Source organism: Rhinopithecus roxellana, chromosome 18, assembly GCF_007565055.1.
Source record: "Rhinopithecus roxellana isolate Shanxi Qingling chromosome 18, ASM756505v1, whole genome shotgun sequence".
In the NCBI taxonomy this organism is placed as follows: Eukaryota; Metazoa; Chordata; class Mammalia; order Primates; family Cercopithecidae; genus Rhinopithecus; species Rhinopithecus roxellana.
This window is the reverse complement of record NC_044566.1, coordinates 61,554,094-61,573,505: the sequence shown is the minus strand read 5'-3', so window position 1 is coordinate 61,573,505 and position 19,412 is coordinate 61,554,094. Positions and strand designations below refer to the sequence as shown.

At 41.8% G+C, this 19,412-nt stretch overlaps 1 protein-coding gene across 4 annotated transcripts in view; it reads left to right on the top strand.

Annotated features, from left to right (window-relative positions):
- Positions 1-18,741, top strand: part of TEX26 (testis expressed 26) — a 42,095-nt gene extending 23,354 nt beyond the window's left edge. For 3 of the 4 annotated variants that reach the window (XM_010367077.2, XM_030922256.1, XM_030922255.1), the window contains 4 exons: positions 64-220; positions 9,396-9,572; positions 12,057-12,218; positions 18,088-18,741. In XM_010367077.2, coding sequence (XP_010365379.2) covers positions 64-220; positions 9,396-9,572; positions 12,057-12,218; positions 18,088-18,149 — 558 coding nt within the window. In that variant the 3' untranslated portion in view covers positions 18,150-18,741. The remainder of the gene's footprint in view (positions 1-63; positions 221-9,395; positions 9,573-12,056; positions 12,219-18,087) is intronic. The other variant, XM_010367078.2, reaches the window with a different exon arrangement.
- Positions 18,742-19,412: the final 671 nt, after the last annotated feature.

Below are 19,412 nucleotides of genomic sequence, written 5' to 3'. Positions count from 1 at the left end.
AGATTATTGATCCTATTAGGTGAACCCATATGGATTTTCTTGAAAATTGTGTTTCTTTGATAGGGCATTTTCCTGTGGACGCTACCTCACTGTCAACAAACGAGGACACTAAAGAACAGCCGCCCTTGGAAAATCCCTGCTTCAATGAAAGAAGTTAACAAGGCGCTATCAAATCAGTTTATTTCCCTTACTAAGAGAGACTTTGTGGACAGATCGAAAGGTAAACACGTTTGTTTTCCTTTTTTTTGCCAGGTCACGTAGTAGGCACTGGAGTTGCGGTGTTTGGCAGCATGCGTGTGTTCTTCTCCCTCAAGGAACTCCAAGTGTAGGCATGGAAACAGGCAATTTTGCAAATAAAAACCACCAAGTATCAAAAGGTGCACCTTGTGGGAAATGAGGGTTGCTATGGGCATACAGGAGGACATCCAGCCTAGTGTGGGATGGGAGGTCAGGAAAGGCTTTGCTGCCTGGCCCAAAGGATGAAGAGGAATGGGCCAAGCAAAGAGGTAGGGGAGAGTGTTGTTGCAGGATTGAAGGCCCTGGAGGAACATTTCAGGAACTGAAAGAACTTCGGCAAGAGTAGAGCATCAAGGGCAAAGGGAGGGTTGAGGGAGATCAGCGTGTGCAGAGACCACTCAGTCTGGAAGGGCCTTACAGGGCACACTAAAGAGTTTGGAGTTCCTCCCAGAAGCAATTAAGAGGTTTTTATTAAGATAGTAACACAATTCAGATGTCGGCTTTCAGAAGCCTCACGCTGGCTGCAGAGTGAAGAACGGAGATGGTCTTCAGGAGGAAGACAGACAGGAGGAGCCTGTTAGAGGAGTGCAGAAAGGAGTGAGGTCGCTTGACATAGGGCTGTGGCAGTGCGGGTGGAAGCAGGATCTGCAAGGTGGTGGCACGGGCACTTCAGTCAGCAATAGGCCCCTTCCAGGGTAGGGGCTGTGGCTCTTTGGCTCACATTGTCTCACCAGCACCCACCCCAGTGCCTGGCTTATCACAGGTGATGAAGATAAATATTGGCTGAACAAATGAATGAATGATAGGGATGAGTGACTGACAGATGTCAGGGATAAGGGAGTAACAGGAGTCTGCCTTGGAGTTCCTTGTGGGTGGGATGCTGGTGTCTTCTGTAGATAAGTAGGAAACCACGAGAGGATGAAGTGAGGGCCATTTTATTCTCTCCCTTGTTAGAGACGAAAAGTCCAGCATGCTGTTCATCCTGCTTCCGGGAAGAGCACATGTGTCCTGGGATGGGAGCTCTGCTATGCAGATTCCCCTGTGAGAATCTAGATTCTCTTATGCTTCACCTGGCTCTGCCCTTAAGGCTCTGGGGCTAAGAACACCTTTGGCTGGTTTTTTGCAGGGTAAGTAGAGATGACATCATAGCTCCCATGTCTCAGGGGGTCAAAAATGGGTTCCATCTATACTGACACATTTTCCAGAAATGACATCTTTGGTGATTCAATGCAATTTTGTTCTTGCTTATCAGCACGAAATTTACTTTATTGAGAATTCATGAAAATTGATTGTATTTTTAAACTCAAAGACGGAAACCTTTTCGTAAGTTACTGAGAAAGCAACACACGCTGGTGCACGGCTCTAAGCCCTGTGACAAAGTGGCAGTTGTAGTATTGGTGTTCTCCTGCCTTTTGGTGACAAAATAATGACACCTGGTGACAGCTGAGGAAGCCTGGTTGCCCTGTGGGCTCTGAACACAAGCCAGGGAGTGCTGAGGCCCCTGTTCTCTGAGAAGAGGAGAATGACACATCTCACAAGGCCTGGGTGTCTCTACTTTCATCCTACGTCCCCCTTCCTGCCCCAACAGAGCCATCGATCCCTGTAAGCTGTGGATCTGTCTCCCTGTCCGCTAAACAAGAACTTTATCTTTCCAGTTCTCTGGCCTTTTCTCCAGCGTCATACCTCTATCTCTAAAGTATTAATCCCACCCCACTGGCATGCACATTGACTGTAGTATATCCCATCTAGCATGTTCCAGATGAAAACAAAACAGAGCTTTCCCTCAGCCCCATCTCTTCTTTTACCTACTGTTCATTTCTCTGCTTCCCTTCATAAACAGCCAGCATTTACCAAGACCTTAGCTTTTCATAAATTAACACAGTTAATTTTCACAACCTGTGAAGTTATTACCTCCAATCAAAGAGGGGGATCTAAAACTCAGTGTGGTTAAGCAACACGCCCAGGGTTGCCTGGCTTGGGACTGGTGGAGTCTAGGATTTGAACCCAGGCAGTCTGGCTTCTCTTGTTAGAACTACCTCCTTCCCAGCTAAAATTTCTTCAAGAGTCAGTTTATACATGGTGTTCTGAATTCCTAACTTCTTGTTTATAGTTTTTAAAAATCAAAATTTACTTTTATTAAACGAATATATGCATATACTTAAATGATTACTTAGAGGCTTATAAAGAAACAACAGTAGTTCCTTGACCTCCCTTGCTCCATCCCTACTCCTATTTCTCATTGGCAGTCAATTTCAATCTGGTTAACTATTTCTTCTTATGTGATTTTTAAATAATATGCTTCTACTGCTCTTCCTTCATTCATAAATTTTAGACATTATTGACTTCTGTTTTGGAAGTCGAGGATTTGGCTGTCCTATAACTCTGTCTCACTGGTCCTCCATCTATCATGTCAATATAATTATATTACAGATTTCTTCTTAAATTCAATTGCTAGTATATATCTTATGATATGACATACTGTGATTTCATGAGTATGTAAACGTTTGCTGCTGAGCCAAGTTGTATTTCATTATTTCCTTTACTTGTTGTTTTCTCTTATTTTTACCAGAATTAATTGTTTTTCTCTACGTATTTAGTTTTCTACATGCCCGTCACTATTTTTTTCCATACATACACTTACCAAATTTTTTCCCAAACACAATGACAGAATAGAACAGAGAAAAGAGAGGAGAGAAAAATATTAAAGGAGTAATGCAGGAAAAAATTCTCAGAGTTTCTAGATTGAAAGGGCCCCTGAATGCCTGACATAATGAATGACAAAAGACTGTCACTAATGCATGTAAGTGTGGAATTTCAGAATGTCAGGAATAAAGAGATCTTAAGAGTTTCCAGGGGGATGACATAAAAAAAGGATCAGAAATTAAAATGGCATCTGTCTTCTACACAGAAATCCTGGATGCTAGAAGACATTTGGAAAAATGTGTTGAAGGGAAGTGATTTCCAACCTAAAATTCTATATCCAGCCAAACTATCAAGCAAGTGTAATGAAGAAAAATAGACATTTCCAGATTGACAAGAATATACTTTTGAAAGTTCCTCCAACACACCCTTTCTTAGGAAGCTACCAGATAGTTGGATTGAGCCTTGAATTATCTTACCTTTTCTCTCCTAGCTTCTTTCTATTTGTATTTTTGTTCGGTTGATTTGAAAACTTCTTTACCTTTTTTGTTTTGTTTGTTTGTTTGTTTGTTTGTTTTTCATGGAGACAGAGTCTCCACCAGGTTGGAGTGCAGTTGTGTGATCTTGGCTCACTGCAGCCTCTGCCTCCTGGATTCAAGCAATTCTCATGTCTTAGCCTCCTGAGTAGCTGGGACTGCAGGCACGCATCACCACATCCGGCTAATTTGTTTGTATTTTTAGTAGAGTCAGGGTTTCACCATGTTGCCCAGGCTGGTCTTGAACTCCTGAGGTCAGGCAATCCACCCACCTTGGCCTCCCAAAGTGCTAGGATTACAGATGTAAGCCACCATGCCCAGCTGAAAACTTCTTTACTTTTTAATCTAGCTCTTCTAATAAATTTTATTACATGTCTCACATTTTTAATTTCTAAGCTCTCTTTCTTCCTCTCTCCAATTGTTTTTTAAAAACAGCATTCTGTTCTTATTTTATAGATGCAATAATTCTTATGAATTTTAAGATATTTATGATATACTTTCAGCATTTTCATCGGTTTCTTGCATTGTATCTATTTTTCTCTGAGTGTCTTAATGGTCTAATGAAAATTTGATTGTCCATATTTGCAAGGGACCACAGGCAGATTTATTATAAAGCTGATAAAACTCAAGTTTCACTTTTGTGAACTCTTGTTTTTCTTAAAGTGGGTGCACACAAAATATTAAACTCCAGGGCTCAAAAACCTACAAAGGAGGTACTCAAATATAATTTAAAACTATGTACAGAGAAGGGATTGTTAGCTGGTACTTGACTTAGGTGATTAGAGGATGAGCTATCTTTTTTGGGGGAAATCCCTAAATGTCATTATTTGTGGATCAGTCTCTCCAGAGAGGTAATTCTGACTGCTGGCATTCTGAGAGCAGATCGGCGAAGCAAGGGGTTGGGATCTTCCTGACTGGTGTGCAGACTTTCACTGAACCTCTTTTTTCAATCAAGCATCTCACTCTACTCACCTTTTACTGTGCCTGGTGTCCCTCAGTCCAGAGCTTCTTTGGTTCAGTTTTGTACAGAATAAACTTCTGGTTAGGAAGGAATAGTCACATGATGAAGCGGGGTTATGAAGTTGTTCTGGGAAGTCACTTGGTATTCAAGTTTATAGCCAAGCCTCTGTGTTCAGCCCTGAGCCTCACTCCCTGCCTTCCACTGTACCTGTTACCTTTGAGCCTGCAAGTTCTCTGTAGTGTGGGTTACCTAGTTCACGTCTTTGCTATTCCCCTCTGCAGTCATCTAGGCTTCAGCTTCCTCTACTTTGCTCAATCTGTTGCTACATCTACATTTGTTTTCCATTTTCTAAAAATGTATGAACATTTCTAATCTACGATCATTCCAATGGAGTTTGGGGACAGAGGTGTCCTAAATACAGGTATACAATCCACTGAGTTTAATGGGAAGCTTACCCTTTGACTTTTCAACCCCTTCCAACCTGGTGTCTGCCCCAACCATTCACTGAACTGCTCCTTTCAAGGTTTGCAATGACCTTCAATGGAGATTTTTCCATTTGCATCTTACCCAGCCTTTGAACATCATTAACTGTGGTTTCTGCTCTCTCTCTCAAACCACTGTTCTCCTTGCACTCCTGTGTTTCCACACACTCCCAGTTCCCCCCTACTTTTTTGACTCTTCTATCTGGTCATTTTTCTGTTTGGCCTCTATTAGAGTTTCTGATTCCTTTAAAGAGCAACTATCCTGAGAACCTCCACATTTGTATCTCTTCCCAAACCTCTCCTCAGACCCTCAGTTTCCTATACTGGGTGCTGAGTAAAAGCCTCATGAGCATTGCAACTCATCTCCTTCCCCCGGCAGCCAGTCTTCCTGCATTATCCATAGGTTCCCTCCAATTCTTTCACCACCTGGCAGCTAGAGGAGCTTTCCCAGTTTTGTCCCCTCTAACCCACTGTCCATAAGACAGCCACAGTGAGTCTCCAGATGTGCAAACTGATGTCACTTTATGGCTTAAAACCCTTCAGTGAATTTTCATGGTCCTCAGGATAAAAGCTAAATGCCTTACATGAGTCCTGTACAATATGGTCCTGGCCGCCACGCTGCCTCCTCCCTTGTCAGCCCCCATCCTCATGACGTTGCCAGCCGTCCCGACTCACACCCTCCACATACCTCCATGCTTTGTGGCCTTGTGCTGGCTGCACGCATTGCTTCCTCCCTGTGGAGCACGTCTCGCTTCCTTCTCAGCCTATGTCTACCCATAATTTAAGTCTAGTTGTAGGCCTCACCTCTCTTCTGAAAGCCTTCTTTGATCCTCTCCCTTTGGGTTGTTGGCCCTCCCATGTGTTTTAACAGCCCTGGTTCTTAACTTCTTTTGTAGGACTTATGATATTGTAATAATCTAAGCTTCTGAAGCACAAGGGCCATGTCTTAGCTTTTTATCCTCGTTATGGAATTGAGGTAAATGACTGAGGAGCACTGAAAGGTGCTGCTTTTCACATTCAGGCTTAGAAAATGTGGCTTTGATGAATCAGAACAACTGATAGACAGTGGAGCTAGTTCCCATTTGGCTATAGGTTATGTGTCAATGGTCTTAATGGTTTTTTTGTTTGTTTTGTTTGTTTGTTTGTTTTTGAGACAGAGTCTCACTCTGTCACCCAGGCTAGAGTGCAGTGGCCTGATCTTGGCTCACTGCAAGCTCTGCCTCCCAAGTTCACGCCATTCTCCTGCCTCAGCCTCCCAAGTAGCTGGGACTACAGGCACCCGCCACCACACCCAGGTAATTTTTTTTTTTTTTTTTTTTTTTTTGTATTTTTTGTAGAGGCGTGGTTTCACCGTGTTAGCCAGGATGGTCTCGATCTCCTGACCTCGTGATCCACCCATCTCGGCCTCCCAAAGTGCTGGATTACAGGCATGAGCCACCACGCCCGGCTGGTCCTAATAGTTTTGAATGGTCCTTGCTGAAAACTGACTTTTGGTTTGGGCCTTTCTGCAGATGCCATACCTAATCTTAAATGGGCCAATTTCTTTCTTTGGGCTAAACCATTCCAGTTTTACTCCAGGGGGAAAGCTGAGCTCCTGAGGAACAGGACCCCTGCGGGGAGGCGTCACTGGGTCAGGTTAGCTCTAACTCATGGTTATTATTTCTGTCCATACTTCAGCACAACTGTGGGGGTTTTAGATGTTGCTTAGGTCCCTTTTTATCAGGAACCTCTCTTCCAAATAACGCGTGAAGCTCATTAACACAACATTTTATAAAGACAACAAAAGCATCAGTTTAAAAGAACTAAGCCCATGCTATGGAATGAACAATATATAGTTTAGTAGGAGTTACCTTAAGCATCGATTGATCACATAGGCAGTCACTAGAGTGTGTTTCAGATATTAATTGCTAATCCATAGCAATTATGTTTCCAGGTTTTTTGGTGTGTGCATTCACTCATTAACTTAGTAAATACTTAATGAGTTCTATTACTGTGTTAAGTACAGATGGATCAATGAAGAGTGAGACTCTTTGTATTCTGCAAAACTCTTCCCAGGTGATTCTGATGTCTTATTTCCATGTGAGATCTACAGTTCCAAGGGTTATGGTTGTAAGACTCACCACATTCCCTGTTCATTCTATAGGTATCTAAGTCTAGGTCCTGGCTTTTGCCTTTTCTGGGTCTTCATCTCCAATGATTCCACATCTATGCCAGTCCATCATTGTTCATGTGGAATGGACGTTCCAGACTCTTCACAGCCTGGCCCCAGCTTGTCTCTCCTGTTTTACCCTCAGCTCCTCCTCCCTGCCCTGCATGCCCCACCCTTCTGCGAGCAAAGCCAAGTTTCACAAACACACTACGCACTCTGCTTCTGTGTCCACCTGTTGTCAAAGCTCCTTACTGTGACGGCCTTTTAGTTCCTGTCGTCCTCCACTTCCTCCAACACAGCCCCTGCTCATACTCTCTCTGGGCTCCTGTAGCACCCTAGTCAAAGCTCTGAGTCAGTAATTCTTAAGCACAGGGGTGGTTTGTTTTCACAGTGTAAGTGCCTGGGGCTCACTTCTGGAGGTTCTCAATGTCTGGGATAAGGGTCAGCAGAGGTATTCTGAGAGACCCTTCCCAGGTTATTCTGATGTCATATTTCCATGTGAAATCCACAGTTCCAAATGTTATGGTTGCAAGAATTACCACATTCCCTACCTGTTTGTTCTGTAGATATCTTTGTATTCACACTAATTGTCTTAAGGTAGGACGATGATTTAATTATGTGTAACCTTGACAAATAGCACAGAACTGATACAGGAACTGAAAACGTTTGCTATGGAATGGTAGCTCTAGGGAAGAGATATAGATAAAAGCATCAAGTGTTTCAAAGGAAATTTGTTTTTGCTTATAAAGCTCCTAGTGAAAAAAACAAGTGCCTTAGTCTGTTTTGTGCAGCTTTGACAGAGTATGTGAGACTGGGTAATCTATAATGAAATACATTTATTTGTTTCATAGTTCTGGAGGCTGGGAAGCCGAGAGCATAATGCTGGCACCTTGCAAGAGCCTTCTTGTGCCATCATCCCATGGTGGAAAATGGAAGGACAAGAGCATGAAAGTGGGAGAGAGAAAGGAAGCCAAACTCACCCTTTTATCAGGAACCCACTCTTGCAATAACTAGCCCACTCCCACGATAACAGCATTAATCCACTCACACGGGCAGAGTGCCCAAGACCCAAACACCTCCCATTAGGCCCCACCTCCCAACACTGTTGCATTAGGGATTAAGTTTTCTTTTGCGGGGACACATTTGAATCATAGCACTGAGTTATAGATGGAAGTTACAGGAACAGCACCAGATGGTTTTTCAAAATATCTTAAGGGGTGCCCTGATTTTGAGCCCCACAAATTCCTCCCCTCTATAACCTGTCTTCTGTATGGGCAGTTTATGAGGTCATTACAAGGGCTATTAAATACTTATGCCCTCTCCTCCTGAGTTATCTAAAGTAAGAGGCAACATGTACTGGAATCCTCTCCTCCTCTGCTGGTCTAGACAGAAATCATTTTTTAAAAATCAATATAAAAATGCTCTCAGGTGCCAGCAGATGCAATTATGTATCCTTTGATATAAAATGTATACCAGTAGGTACCATTATAAATCGTTTGATATACAATATATATTAGGATTTATTCTGAAAAGATCTATTGGAAAACTAATTTGAAAGAGAATTGAGTTCAGTGTCAATAGTAATTTGCACTGTTTGGACATTGTTCATGAAATCCATGTTTTTGACATCTTTGCCTTTCTGAATAAAGATGGTGTTATATGTTATGCCTCTGAACTAAGTCTTTGTAGTAAGAATCAGGAATGAACTCATTCTAAGTGAGATGGATTGTGACTCTTGCCTCTGTAATCTGATAATGTTTGTAACACTGGCTTCAGTGCTTCATAGATATTTAATGAATATGTTTTAGCAGAGATATTTCAAAGAAATAATAGTGGTGCTATCCACTAATGCCAGTGATGTTACCTAACCCTCCATCAGTAAGGGATAAGCTTCGAATGTTTTTTTTTCCAGATAATGGGGATGATATATACCACCCCATCTAGGCCTGCCAGATTAAGCAAATAAAACTATGGGATGCCCAGTTAAATTTGAATAATGACATGCAGTAGATAGCAAGTATTTATACTAAAAAGTCATTATTTATCTGAAATTCAGATTTAACTGCACATCCCACGTTTTATATGGCAACGTGGCCCTATCCAAAATCTCTCTGACACCCACCTCTGCCCCAGGGACCAGACAGACCCCGTGGAGTGATCAGTGTCTTCTGTGCCCACTGAGCAGACTCGTGACATAGAAATACATTCACTAGAGACCACTTCTGATCATTTGAGCATATACTTCCTGTGACTGATTAAGCAGAAAATTATTTCTTCATTGAAGTGTTCATACAGAGCACTGTGACCGGACCTCTAAATACAGCAAGACTGGGTTTAGCTACTTTGTTCACAAGGAGTAAGTATTGCCTTCCATTTCCATTCCACCCCAGCTCAGAAGATTAAGAAAAGTTCTCACGTGTCTCTGGAATGTGAAAAATTACTTCCTCGACCTCCAGACACCGAATTCCGAAGGAATTACCAAATTCCAGCTAAAATTCCTGAGCTTCAGGATTTCAGTTTCAAATACGGATGCTACTCAAGCTTGCCCGTTGCTTCTCAGGGTCTAGGTGAGTACAGCTGCGGTTTCTTTTTCTTTTTCTTTTTCTTTTTTTTTTTTTTTGAGATGGAGTTTCACTCTTGTAGACCAGGCTGGAGTGCAGTGGCACGATCTCGGCTCACTGCAATCTCCACCTCCCAGGTTCAAGCGATTCTCCTGCCTCAGCCTCCCAAGTAGCTGGGATTACAGGTGCCCACCACTACGCCCAGCTAATTTTTTTGTATTTTCAGTAGAGATGGGGTTTCGCCATGTTGGCCAAACTGGTCTAAAACTCCTGATGTCAGGTGATCTGCCTGCCTCAGCCTCCCAAAGTGCTGAGATTACAGGCGTGAGCCACCGTGCCCAGCCCAGCTGTGGTTTCTAAAACAACCTCATAGATCCTAACCCCTGGCCCCAAAACTTCTCAACACAGAGGGTGCTGGCAGCCCACTTTCATAATAGTCAAGAAGAAAGCCAGGGATCCTGGCATGAAGTCAGAACTTCATCGCTGCGGCTCCCAACCTGGAACCCAGGGAGCCAGTATATTTCAGAAGATGACTGACTGCTTAGGCCAAGAAATGAGTGTCATCCCTGCTGGGCAGGGGCAGTGGTTGGGATTATGGGATACTTCCTCCTTTTAAAAAATGAGAGGAAGGATGCAGTTGCTGTAAAGTGACAGAAAGAGATGAGGCGGGAATCCAATTTAGTCTCGATTTTCTACTGGAAGTGTATCCACACGTGCATCCCTTGAAAGTTTTTAAAAATTCCGTGACCAAGCCACCTCCAAGCTACTAGTTAAGCAGAAAACTTGGTGTCAGTCTGAGACATGATTCATTCCTGGCATGGAGTTGGGATCAAGTAGTACTTGAGACAATAATCACAGAATTGATGCTTAGCACCTGGGGGTTAGAAGGTGGTCTAGAAATTACCTTGTCCAGAGCCTCATGGAGTGTGTGAATCTTCCTGACTCCATCCTTCCCAAGGGGTGACAGTGCCCCTGCGTATCCACTTCAGGGTAGCCCCATGCCCCCTCGTTGTCCGATGCTCCAACTGTGTAGAAGTTGTAGCAGCTGCAATATTCCTTGCTAAACTTCTAGCCCCTGGTTCCACTTCTTCCCATGGATGTTAATTAGTATAAATCTATTATTCTATGAAAACCTTGCCATATGCCTTGTAAGTCTTCTCTTTTCCAGTGAGAGCATTTCCAGGCCCTACAAACACTCTTCTCAGGGTGCAGCGTCAAATCCCCTCACCAGTCTGGGCCCTCCATTTGCTCAATGACCCCTTAAAGGGGATCCCTGGAGCCGAGAGCTGTTCTTAGGGTTTAAAAAGATCGGGCAAATTGTGAAAATGTGGTTTTTAAGTCGTGATTTTATTACTTTTTTCATTGTAGTTTCTTGAATATTAAAACTCACATTAAATGAGCAACATTCATAATCAAATATAAGTGATTTGGGTGTTGCCTGCACCTCATACCCCCATTAGTCCAAATGGACAACGAGCCATGACTGCAGACATCATCGTTCTTCCACAATGCTCATCCAAAGATGCCTGGGTCTCTGGGGGGAGGTCCCTTCCTGTGTGTCCCAAATGTGCACAGGAGATGTCCTGAAAGAAAAAGAAGCTTCCATGAGGACCTTTGTTTATTAAGCAGGCAGTGAATGTCACCATCATAGTGGCCAAGGGCACACTTCCTCTTTACCCTCTGAAAGTTTGCTGAAAAATCAACTGACAAAAGGCAGATTAAATGGAGAAAAAGCATATAAATTTATTAACATGCATGGCAGTCAAGCAAAATATAAGAACTCAAAGAATTGATGGGAGGGTTGATGATTTTATACCATCTTGAGGTTACAGAAAGACCTGGTTAAACAGGTTATGGGAGGGGGAGAAGAGGAGGCCTGGCTAGCAAAGGTGGTCTTGTTCAGTGGTAGCAGCCCCCAGAGAGAATGATGGTAAAGGTTTCTTTTAGACCTATGAAGTCCGATCTTAGTTAATCTTTCTTAGATCCAGACAAGGGAAGGCCTTGGAAAGCCAGGCTGCATCAGTGCAGATTCCCTATGGATGCAGGTCACCCCAGTCTCAAAGACAACTTTGCAGGGCTACTTCTATCTGCAGGCCTTCTCAACAGCCATCTCAAAGTATATCAAAGACGTGTAATTTGGGGTGAAATATTTCAGTTTCCTTCACCATCATAACGCACTGACCTGCATAAGAGTCAAGTTTAGGGAAAATTCTCTTCTGAAAGTGATGGTCAAACTCACCCTTCTGGTCATTGTCTCCCATCACTGCCCCTTCCAGCAGCAACAGGCTGGAAGTTCCTGTAGCTCTGCTTAGCCCTGGTCAATGGAAGAACTGGTTTAATACAGAGCCTTGGTGACCAGCATTGTGAAGGATACTGCCTAAGCTCAAAGCTGGGCTGGGGGCTGTCAGGGTCATTTTCAAACAATAAGGGTAAGACTGCTGTGCTTGGGTGTCAGCCTCCCGGCCTCTCCTCCCCTGTGTATTTCTGTAGTGCCTTCTGTGCTGCACAGCTACCTGAGGAACCAAGAGCACACGAAGAAACAGACCACATACCAAAGTGACTACGACAAAACCTACCCAGATTTCTTAATGCTTTTAAACTCATTTACTTCCTCTCAAGTCAAAGAGTACCTCCAGAGTGTTTCTTACAAAGGTAAGATGAGGTCTTATTTCATGCACTTACAGATCATAATACATTGCTTTTGCCAAATAGAAACTGTTCCAAGTTCTAGCCACTGGAGTTCAATGCCCACAAAAATGAAAACATTGCCTCAAAAAATAAAAAAAATCTCATGGTGTTGTGCAAACCTCAATCCACTGAAAAGACATTTTCCTTTAAGGAGGCCCCAGTGACTATATCCCTACTTATTAAAAAAGAGACACACAGTTTTCACTCATTTCTGATCTCATTTTGCCTGTGGTTGAATTGCTCAAGGATGATTCCTCTTTCTCTTAGAGCTAATTGATTTCTCCTCTGGGTGTTTGTACAGTCACATTGTTTTGCTGTAGTTTGTCTAATCTTTATTTTCTCTTGCTGGTACATTTTTGTGACAGGCTTTTTAAGGTACAGGAAAATCTCTATATGTCACTCTCTCAAGGAGAGCAAATGCCATTGATGTGGCTTCACTCCACATGACAAAGACTTATCCTAGTTTGCAGCCAAGTGACTGGAATTATTTGGGAGCATCTTAGGGGCAACTGGTCAGTCTAACTGAGAGTGTGTAGAATGTCAACTCAGAGAATAAGAGAGCTTGAGGAGAGGAGACTGAGCTCTTCCTGTAACCTGCCTCTCAGCATCCTACGTGAGGGATCACACATCCCCCATTCCTCCTCATTTGTGGGCACAACACCCAATGCAGATGTAAAAATTTATATAAAATATATTCATATGCCAACTAAACTAATGTATCACATACATTTATAAGACATACAAACTTACAGAAGGAAGTAAAAATCGAATATCAATAAAGGTCTAATATTTATTCCTATACCCAGCTGACCATTTTCTGTACCCCATTTTGTGCTCTAGGCTATTTGGGGGCTACTAATTTATTGTGTGCCCTGTGTTGAGGTTGAGACTTCCACTGGCCATGTGGGATCCCTCCAAGTGCTCTCTGTCTCTCGTCTGACTCTCTTGGGCCTCCAGGTGCTGTCCCCAGCCACAATCAGAAGAGCTTGCACCTCTGAAATCCTCACTGAAAACCTTGTTTATGGGATCTCCTGCCCTAAGAAACCCTGAAAACCTACTGTAGGCAAGGCTGACAGGGAGGGGTGTGTGTGTGTGTGTGTGTGTGTGTGTGTGTGTGTGTGTGTGTGTGTTTTGGGAGAAAGGAGGTATTTTCCACTCTCACACATTAGGGCTGAGAGCCTAAAGACCCTTCTAAGAACTTGAATGTTGGGTTTCAGGGAGGTACAAGAAGCAGGTGTTTCCCTCCTATTGAGACAGGAGTATGCATTTTCTGTTGAGAGAAAGGAACGTGGAGGGAGTATGATGCCTCCCTGCTCTCCACAGATACCTCTGGGCCAGTCTGGCACTTCAGAAGAAAACCAAGAGGCTCCTAAGGGTCCACTGGCTCAGTCTTCCCAGAGGGCCCAGGCAAGGCTCTGCAGCAAGCTCAAGTCAGCCCGCCTGTTCTTGCTCTCAATTTTGTATATAAAATTATCTGCTGCATTTTACAAGAAGCTCTTTTTACCTTTAGGATCCACATCTGTTGGGCCCTGTAGAAAGAGGATTTTTGTCTTTGCTGAGCAGATGCTCCCATCTGCCCAGGGACTTGCAATGCAGATGCAGCTGTCATTTCTCTGCCCCCATGGAAACCATGGTGGCTGCAGGCACTGCTGTCTCTTACTGTGTGTCAGGTGCAATCCAAGCCTTAGTAGCGCCCCCTGAGGGTGAACTAGGGACTCCTCAAAGTGCTCTGACAGCCTTGGATCTACATTCTCTAAGATACCAAGGTACCGTAAGCTGATCTTTCAGATAAACACTCTGTCCACCTAATGGGGCTTTCCTCCCCAGACAGGTGAGGTATGACCTGTTAGCTAACAAGGTAACTTAGAATAAGCTAAGGTTTTGTTTCTTCTTAGCTCTTCTGCTTTCCTGGTTCCCTCGGGGCAGCACCAGGGGCAGGTGCCTAAAGGCTCATGCCTCAGAGCTTTGCTCTTGGGTGCTGCCTTGGGCTGATGCAAGATCTGCTTCCCATGGATTTTCACTCCAAGCTCTGCTGTAGAATGGCCCACTCATCAATGCCAGCTTTGTTAGAAGCTGAAAAACAAATGGAAGATTCCCTCTGAATTCTTATGCCCAAAACCTCTTGTCATTTTCTAGTGTCAGGGGTGGCACTGATGCTTTTCAGCTGGTGAATATCACAGCAGAGCTTTTGTAGCTGAGTACATGTGCAGATAATTTAAGAACCTGGCAGATGTGTTAGGCAGAATTATTATTAACTCAGCTTAAATTATTTTACAGAATTATCTCTCATAGGTGGTAGGCTTTGATGGAATAGGAGCCTAGAACAGGTACATTTTGAGAGAGAGAGAGAGAGAGGAGAGAGAGAGAGAGAGAGAGAGAGAGAGAGAGAGAGAGAGAGAGAGAGAGAGAGAGAGAGAGAGAGAGAGAGAGAGAGAAAGGGAAAAGACCAGGCTAGTTCTTAAGTAATGGACAAAGTTGGATAGGAGGTGAGGGTGTGGGAGAGAGATGGTGTGTGTGTAGGGGGTGAAACACAAGAAGAGAAAACTCCAATATGACAAAAAATAAAGCTGTGAAAGCATAAAGAAAAGAGAGCTGAAGGCAAACCTTTCATTTCCACTAACTCTGTGTCACCACTATTTGGTATTCAGTTTATTTATAACTTGAGGAGGTTGAACTAGTTATCTTTGGTGGCTATTCTACTTTGAAAATTGTTTTAATCCCCAAGTCCGCTTCAGACCACTCAAAAGCTTACTCATTGGGCAACTGTTTCCTATTGGTAAAGACTGTGTCATCAGTCCACTTTTCCCCCAGTTGAAAGGTAAAATGATCTGAAATCCAGTTTTCTGTGAATTTGTTCAGCTATGGCTCCCTCCCCATCTCTTCCTCCAACTGAAACTCCCACAAATGGCCATGCAAAAGGTATTTCTTCCTAGCCTGTGATTCAATATTAAGAATCAATGTATTTACTCAATAAATGCTCAGTTGATACAAAGATAAATAAGGAACGCTTCTTCCCGGGGAACTCATTATCTGGTATGGGAGATAAACACATAATTAAAATGTCACCAGTTCTGTAATCAAAGTAATCTTTGGGTATGGTAGCAGCCTGTGAGGGGTACTCCCAACCCTGTGGATGGACAGGAGATGAGGAAAGGCTGCCTGGAGGAGGGATCCTTTAAGTCTTAAACATGAATCTGCGTAGTAAAGAGAAACAGGACCATTCCTGGCAGAAGCAACAGCATAAACAAAATCATGAGGAAATGAATTTGCATTTATACATAATAAAGATTGGTATCATTTGACTTACAACTGGTAGCCTTTTTGAACAGTTAAATTGACATTAAATTTTACACACTCTCATCCTTTTTTACTAATTCGTGCAAAACTTGATGAACCGTGTATGTCTATCTCTGGTATCAGAAGAAAGGATTTTTTTCTTATATTAATATAAATTCTTTGCTATAAATTCTTTGGTAATAAACACAATGCTTAAAATGTTTAAAACTAGAAAGACTGACAATAGCAAATATCAGTGAGAGGAAGCAGTCAGAACCCCATACAGCACTGGTGGGAATATTAAAGAGTAATGAATACAATCACTTTGCTGTTGTTTTGTTTTTGTTTTTGTTTTTGTTTTTGTTTTTGTTTTTGTTTTTGAGACAGAATCTCCCTCTGTCACCCAGGCTGGAGTGCAGTGGCACGATCTCAGCTCACTGCAACGTCTGCCTTGAGGATTCAAGCAATTCTCATGCCTCAGCTTCCCAAGCAGCTGGGATTACAGGTGTGTACCACCACGCCCAGCTAACTGTTTTTTGATTTTTTAGTAAAGACAGAGTTTTGCCATGTTGGCCAGGCTAGTCTCAAACTCCTGGCCTCAAGTGATCCACCTGCCTTGGCCTTCCAAAGTGCTGGGATTACAGGCATGAGGCACTGTGCCCAGCCATCAAAGAGGACAATCGCTGTGGAAAGAGGTCTGGCAGCTTCTCCTAGAGATAAACATATACCTACTCCATGACCCAGAAATTCCACTTCTGGGTATTTGCCCGAGAGAAGGGAAACCATATGTCCACAAAAGGACATGTGCAAGAATGTTTATAACCACTTTATTCTTAACAGCCTCAAACTGGATGCAACCCAAATCTCCAACAGTAGGAAAATAGATAAACTGTGACATATTCACATAATGAAATACCACTCAATATAAAGAAATTAGTTATTGATATGTACAACAAAATGTATGAAACTCAAAAACATGCTGAATGAAAGAAGCCAGACACAAAAGAATACCTTCTGTATGATTTCATTTATTTGAAGCTCTACGACTGGGAAAACTTACCTTTGATGAAAGAAACCAGAACAGTGGCTGTCTTGAAGTAGGGAGTGTTGACTGGGAAGGGGCATGAAGGGTCTTCTGGGATGGAAGGAATGATCTATATCATCCTGTGGTCATGGATTACAGTAACGCACGTGTCACTTCATCAAACTGTACACAAAAGATGAGTGAATTGCACTTTATGAAAAGTATACCCAACTAAAAAAATACTGGAGACAAGGCATGGAGTACGGTAGGGATGCTTCAAAATTAAACATGAAATCACAAAAACAAATAAATAAAGACACAATTGGAGAGAAAACAGGAACAAACACACACACGCACACACAGACATCCCTGATCTACAGGCTTTCCACTGGCATTTGTGACATTGAGCAGGATAACATGAACATTGAATATGGGCATGACATCATTTGCATTTTCACTCCTTTTTGGTTTTGGCTGCACGGGTGATAACTGCTGGGAGTGAATAAAGTTTTACAGCACCACTCTGTACTATTAAAAATATATATGATTAGGGGCTGAGTGGCTCCTGCCTGTAATCCCAGAACTTTGGGAGGCCGAGGCAGGTAGATCACTTGAGCTCAGGAGTCTGGGATTATACTAAAAGTACAAAAATTAGCTGGGCATGGTGGCACATGCCTGTAATCCCAGCTACTCGGGAGGCTGAGGCAGGAGAATTGCTTGAACTTGGGAGGCAGAGGTTGCAGTGAGCTGAGATCGCACCACTGCACTCCAGCCTGGGCAATAGAGTGAGACTCCATCTAAAAAAAAAAAAATTATATACATATATATATATATATATATATATATATATATATATGATTAGGAGTAGGGAATCATAGATGTTCAGAAGCAGACAAGACTCCTTAATGTTACAGATCAGGAAATGGAGGCCAGGGAGGGGAGTTGAAGGGCCTTCCCAAGGTCAGACAGTTACCATTCAAGGACAGCAAAGCTTACCAATGTTGGTGGGTACAAAAACAGCCCTGGCTTCCATGAAAATTTTGGTACAATAATCTGTATTGTTTATCATCACTGTTTATTACTATGCACCCAGTAATAAAAGGATAAGATGACCATTTATTGTTTTTGATGGGCCAGGCACTGTCTGGGTGCTTCACACACAGCATCCCTAATCTATTCCAACGTCTGTGCATGGCAAGTACTGCTGGCTGTATTCAAAGATGAGGAACTGAGGAAGTGGAGAGGTTAAATCATTTGCTAACACTTGCCAGCACAGAACTGAAACTTAAGCCTGTTTCATTCTGAAATTCGTGTTCTGTGCCTTGAATATTAAGTTTACTCTTCTTAATCAATAATTACACAACTGTGCCTGTTTAGGTATTAGGTATAATAGCCTGCTATTATTTTGATCTCTTATCCAATTTGTGTATTTAGTAACATTATTAGATATTTTCTTCCTTCCTAGAATTTCTCAATTTAGCATTTAAATACTTACATGGAAATTTTCATCCTGTTTTTCTTCATACTTTTCAGATAGACAAATTATTGATCGCTTTATTCGTACTCACTGTGACACTAACAAAATGAAGAAATGAAAAGAGAAAATAGTACAAGTGAAGAAAATCTGAAAATCAATGAAAGCACGAGGACATTCTTAGTCATTTTCTCAATTATCAAGGAAAAATGAGATGCAAATAGCTTCAATTATGTTGTGATAGTCATGAATTTGTGTCTTTTGCTTTGCTTTAGTTTTAAATAATATAATTATTTAAGGCTACAAAATTTCCCCTGAACATAGCTTTAGCTATATCCAATAGGTTCTGATACAGTGTTTTTTCTTTTCCCTTTCGGATACTTAATTTGTGATTTCAATTTTGATTTCTCCTGTGAACTAGGAATTACGTGGAAGAGATTTTTTAATGTCCCAGTAATTAGAGACTTAAAAAATCATTTTATTGCTTATCTCTTCTTTGAATGAATGCAAGTTTAAAAATCTGCTTTTGGGAAATCAATTACAGTTTTATTTAATGCGATTAATCAAGTATATGATTGTGTGTTACATGAATATGAGAAAAAAATTATAGTTTATTGTATTTTTTAAATCCTTTATATCTTTAATTGTATACTTGAATTGTCCAATTCTGAAAGAATATTGGAACCTTCCACAATAAATATATTTTTATTAATCTTCCCTTGTATTTCTGGGTTTTTTGCTTTATGTATGTGACTGCTGTACTTTGTATTCTATTAGGGTTTATGAATTATACAGAGCTTCTTCATTGATTAACATTGCCCCTTATATGTTACTCATCTTTGGCTGGTTAATGCTTTTTGGCTTTAAATTGCATTTTAATTGATATTAATGTTGCTATTGGTGCTGGTTTGATTTTGGTTTTACCTTTGCATTTGCTCAGTATGTCCTTGCTTTCATTTCCAATCTGTCTTTATAACTTTGTTTCTAGAAATAAATTATGCCTGGCTTTTATTTTGTAACTAACATGACAGTCTTTGTCTTCAGAGAATTTAGTCAGTACAGAGCAACTATGATGCTTCACATACTGGGTTTTGTTTTCTATATCATTTTTTTTTTTTTTTTTGCTTGCCATTTGCTGTTTGTTCTTTTTAGTTTTACTTTTCCTAATTTTCTTCATTTTCCCCTCTAATGTTAGTTTTGGAAGTGTACTGTTTTTCATGATACTAGTAGTTTTTATTACACATGGTCATTACTAGGTTTGGGTTTCTCCCCCAATATATAAAAATTCCATCATCTCTATGCTCTCAGGGCCTTGTACTTCCCCGTTCCTCCCATGGCTGCTGACTGAGAAGATATCCTTTATTTCCTCATTTCACACTGTACT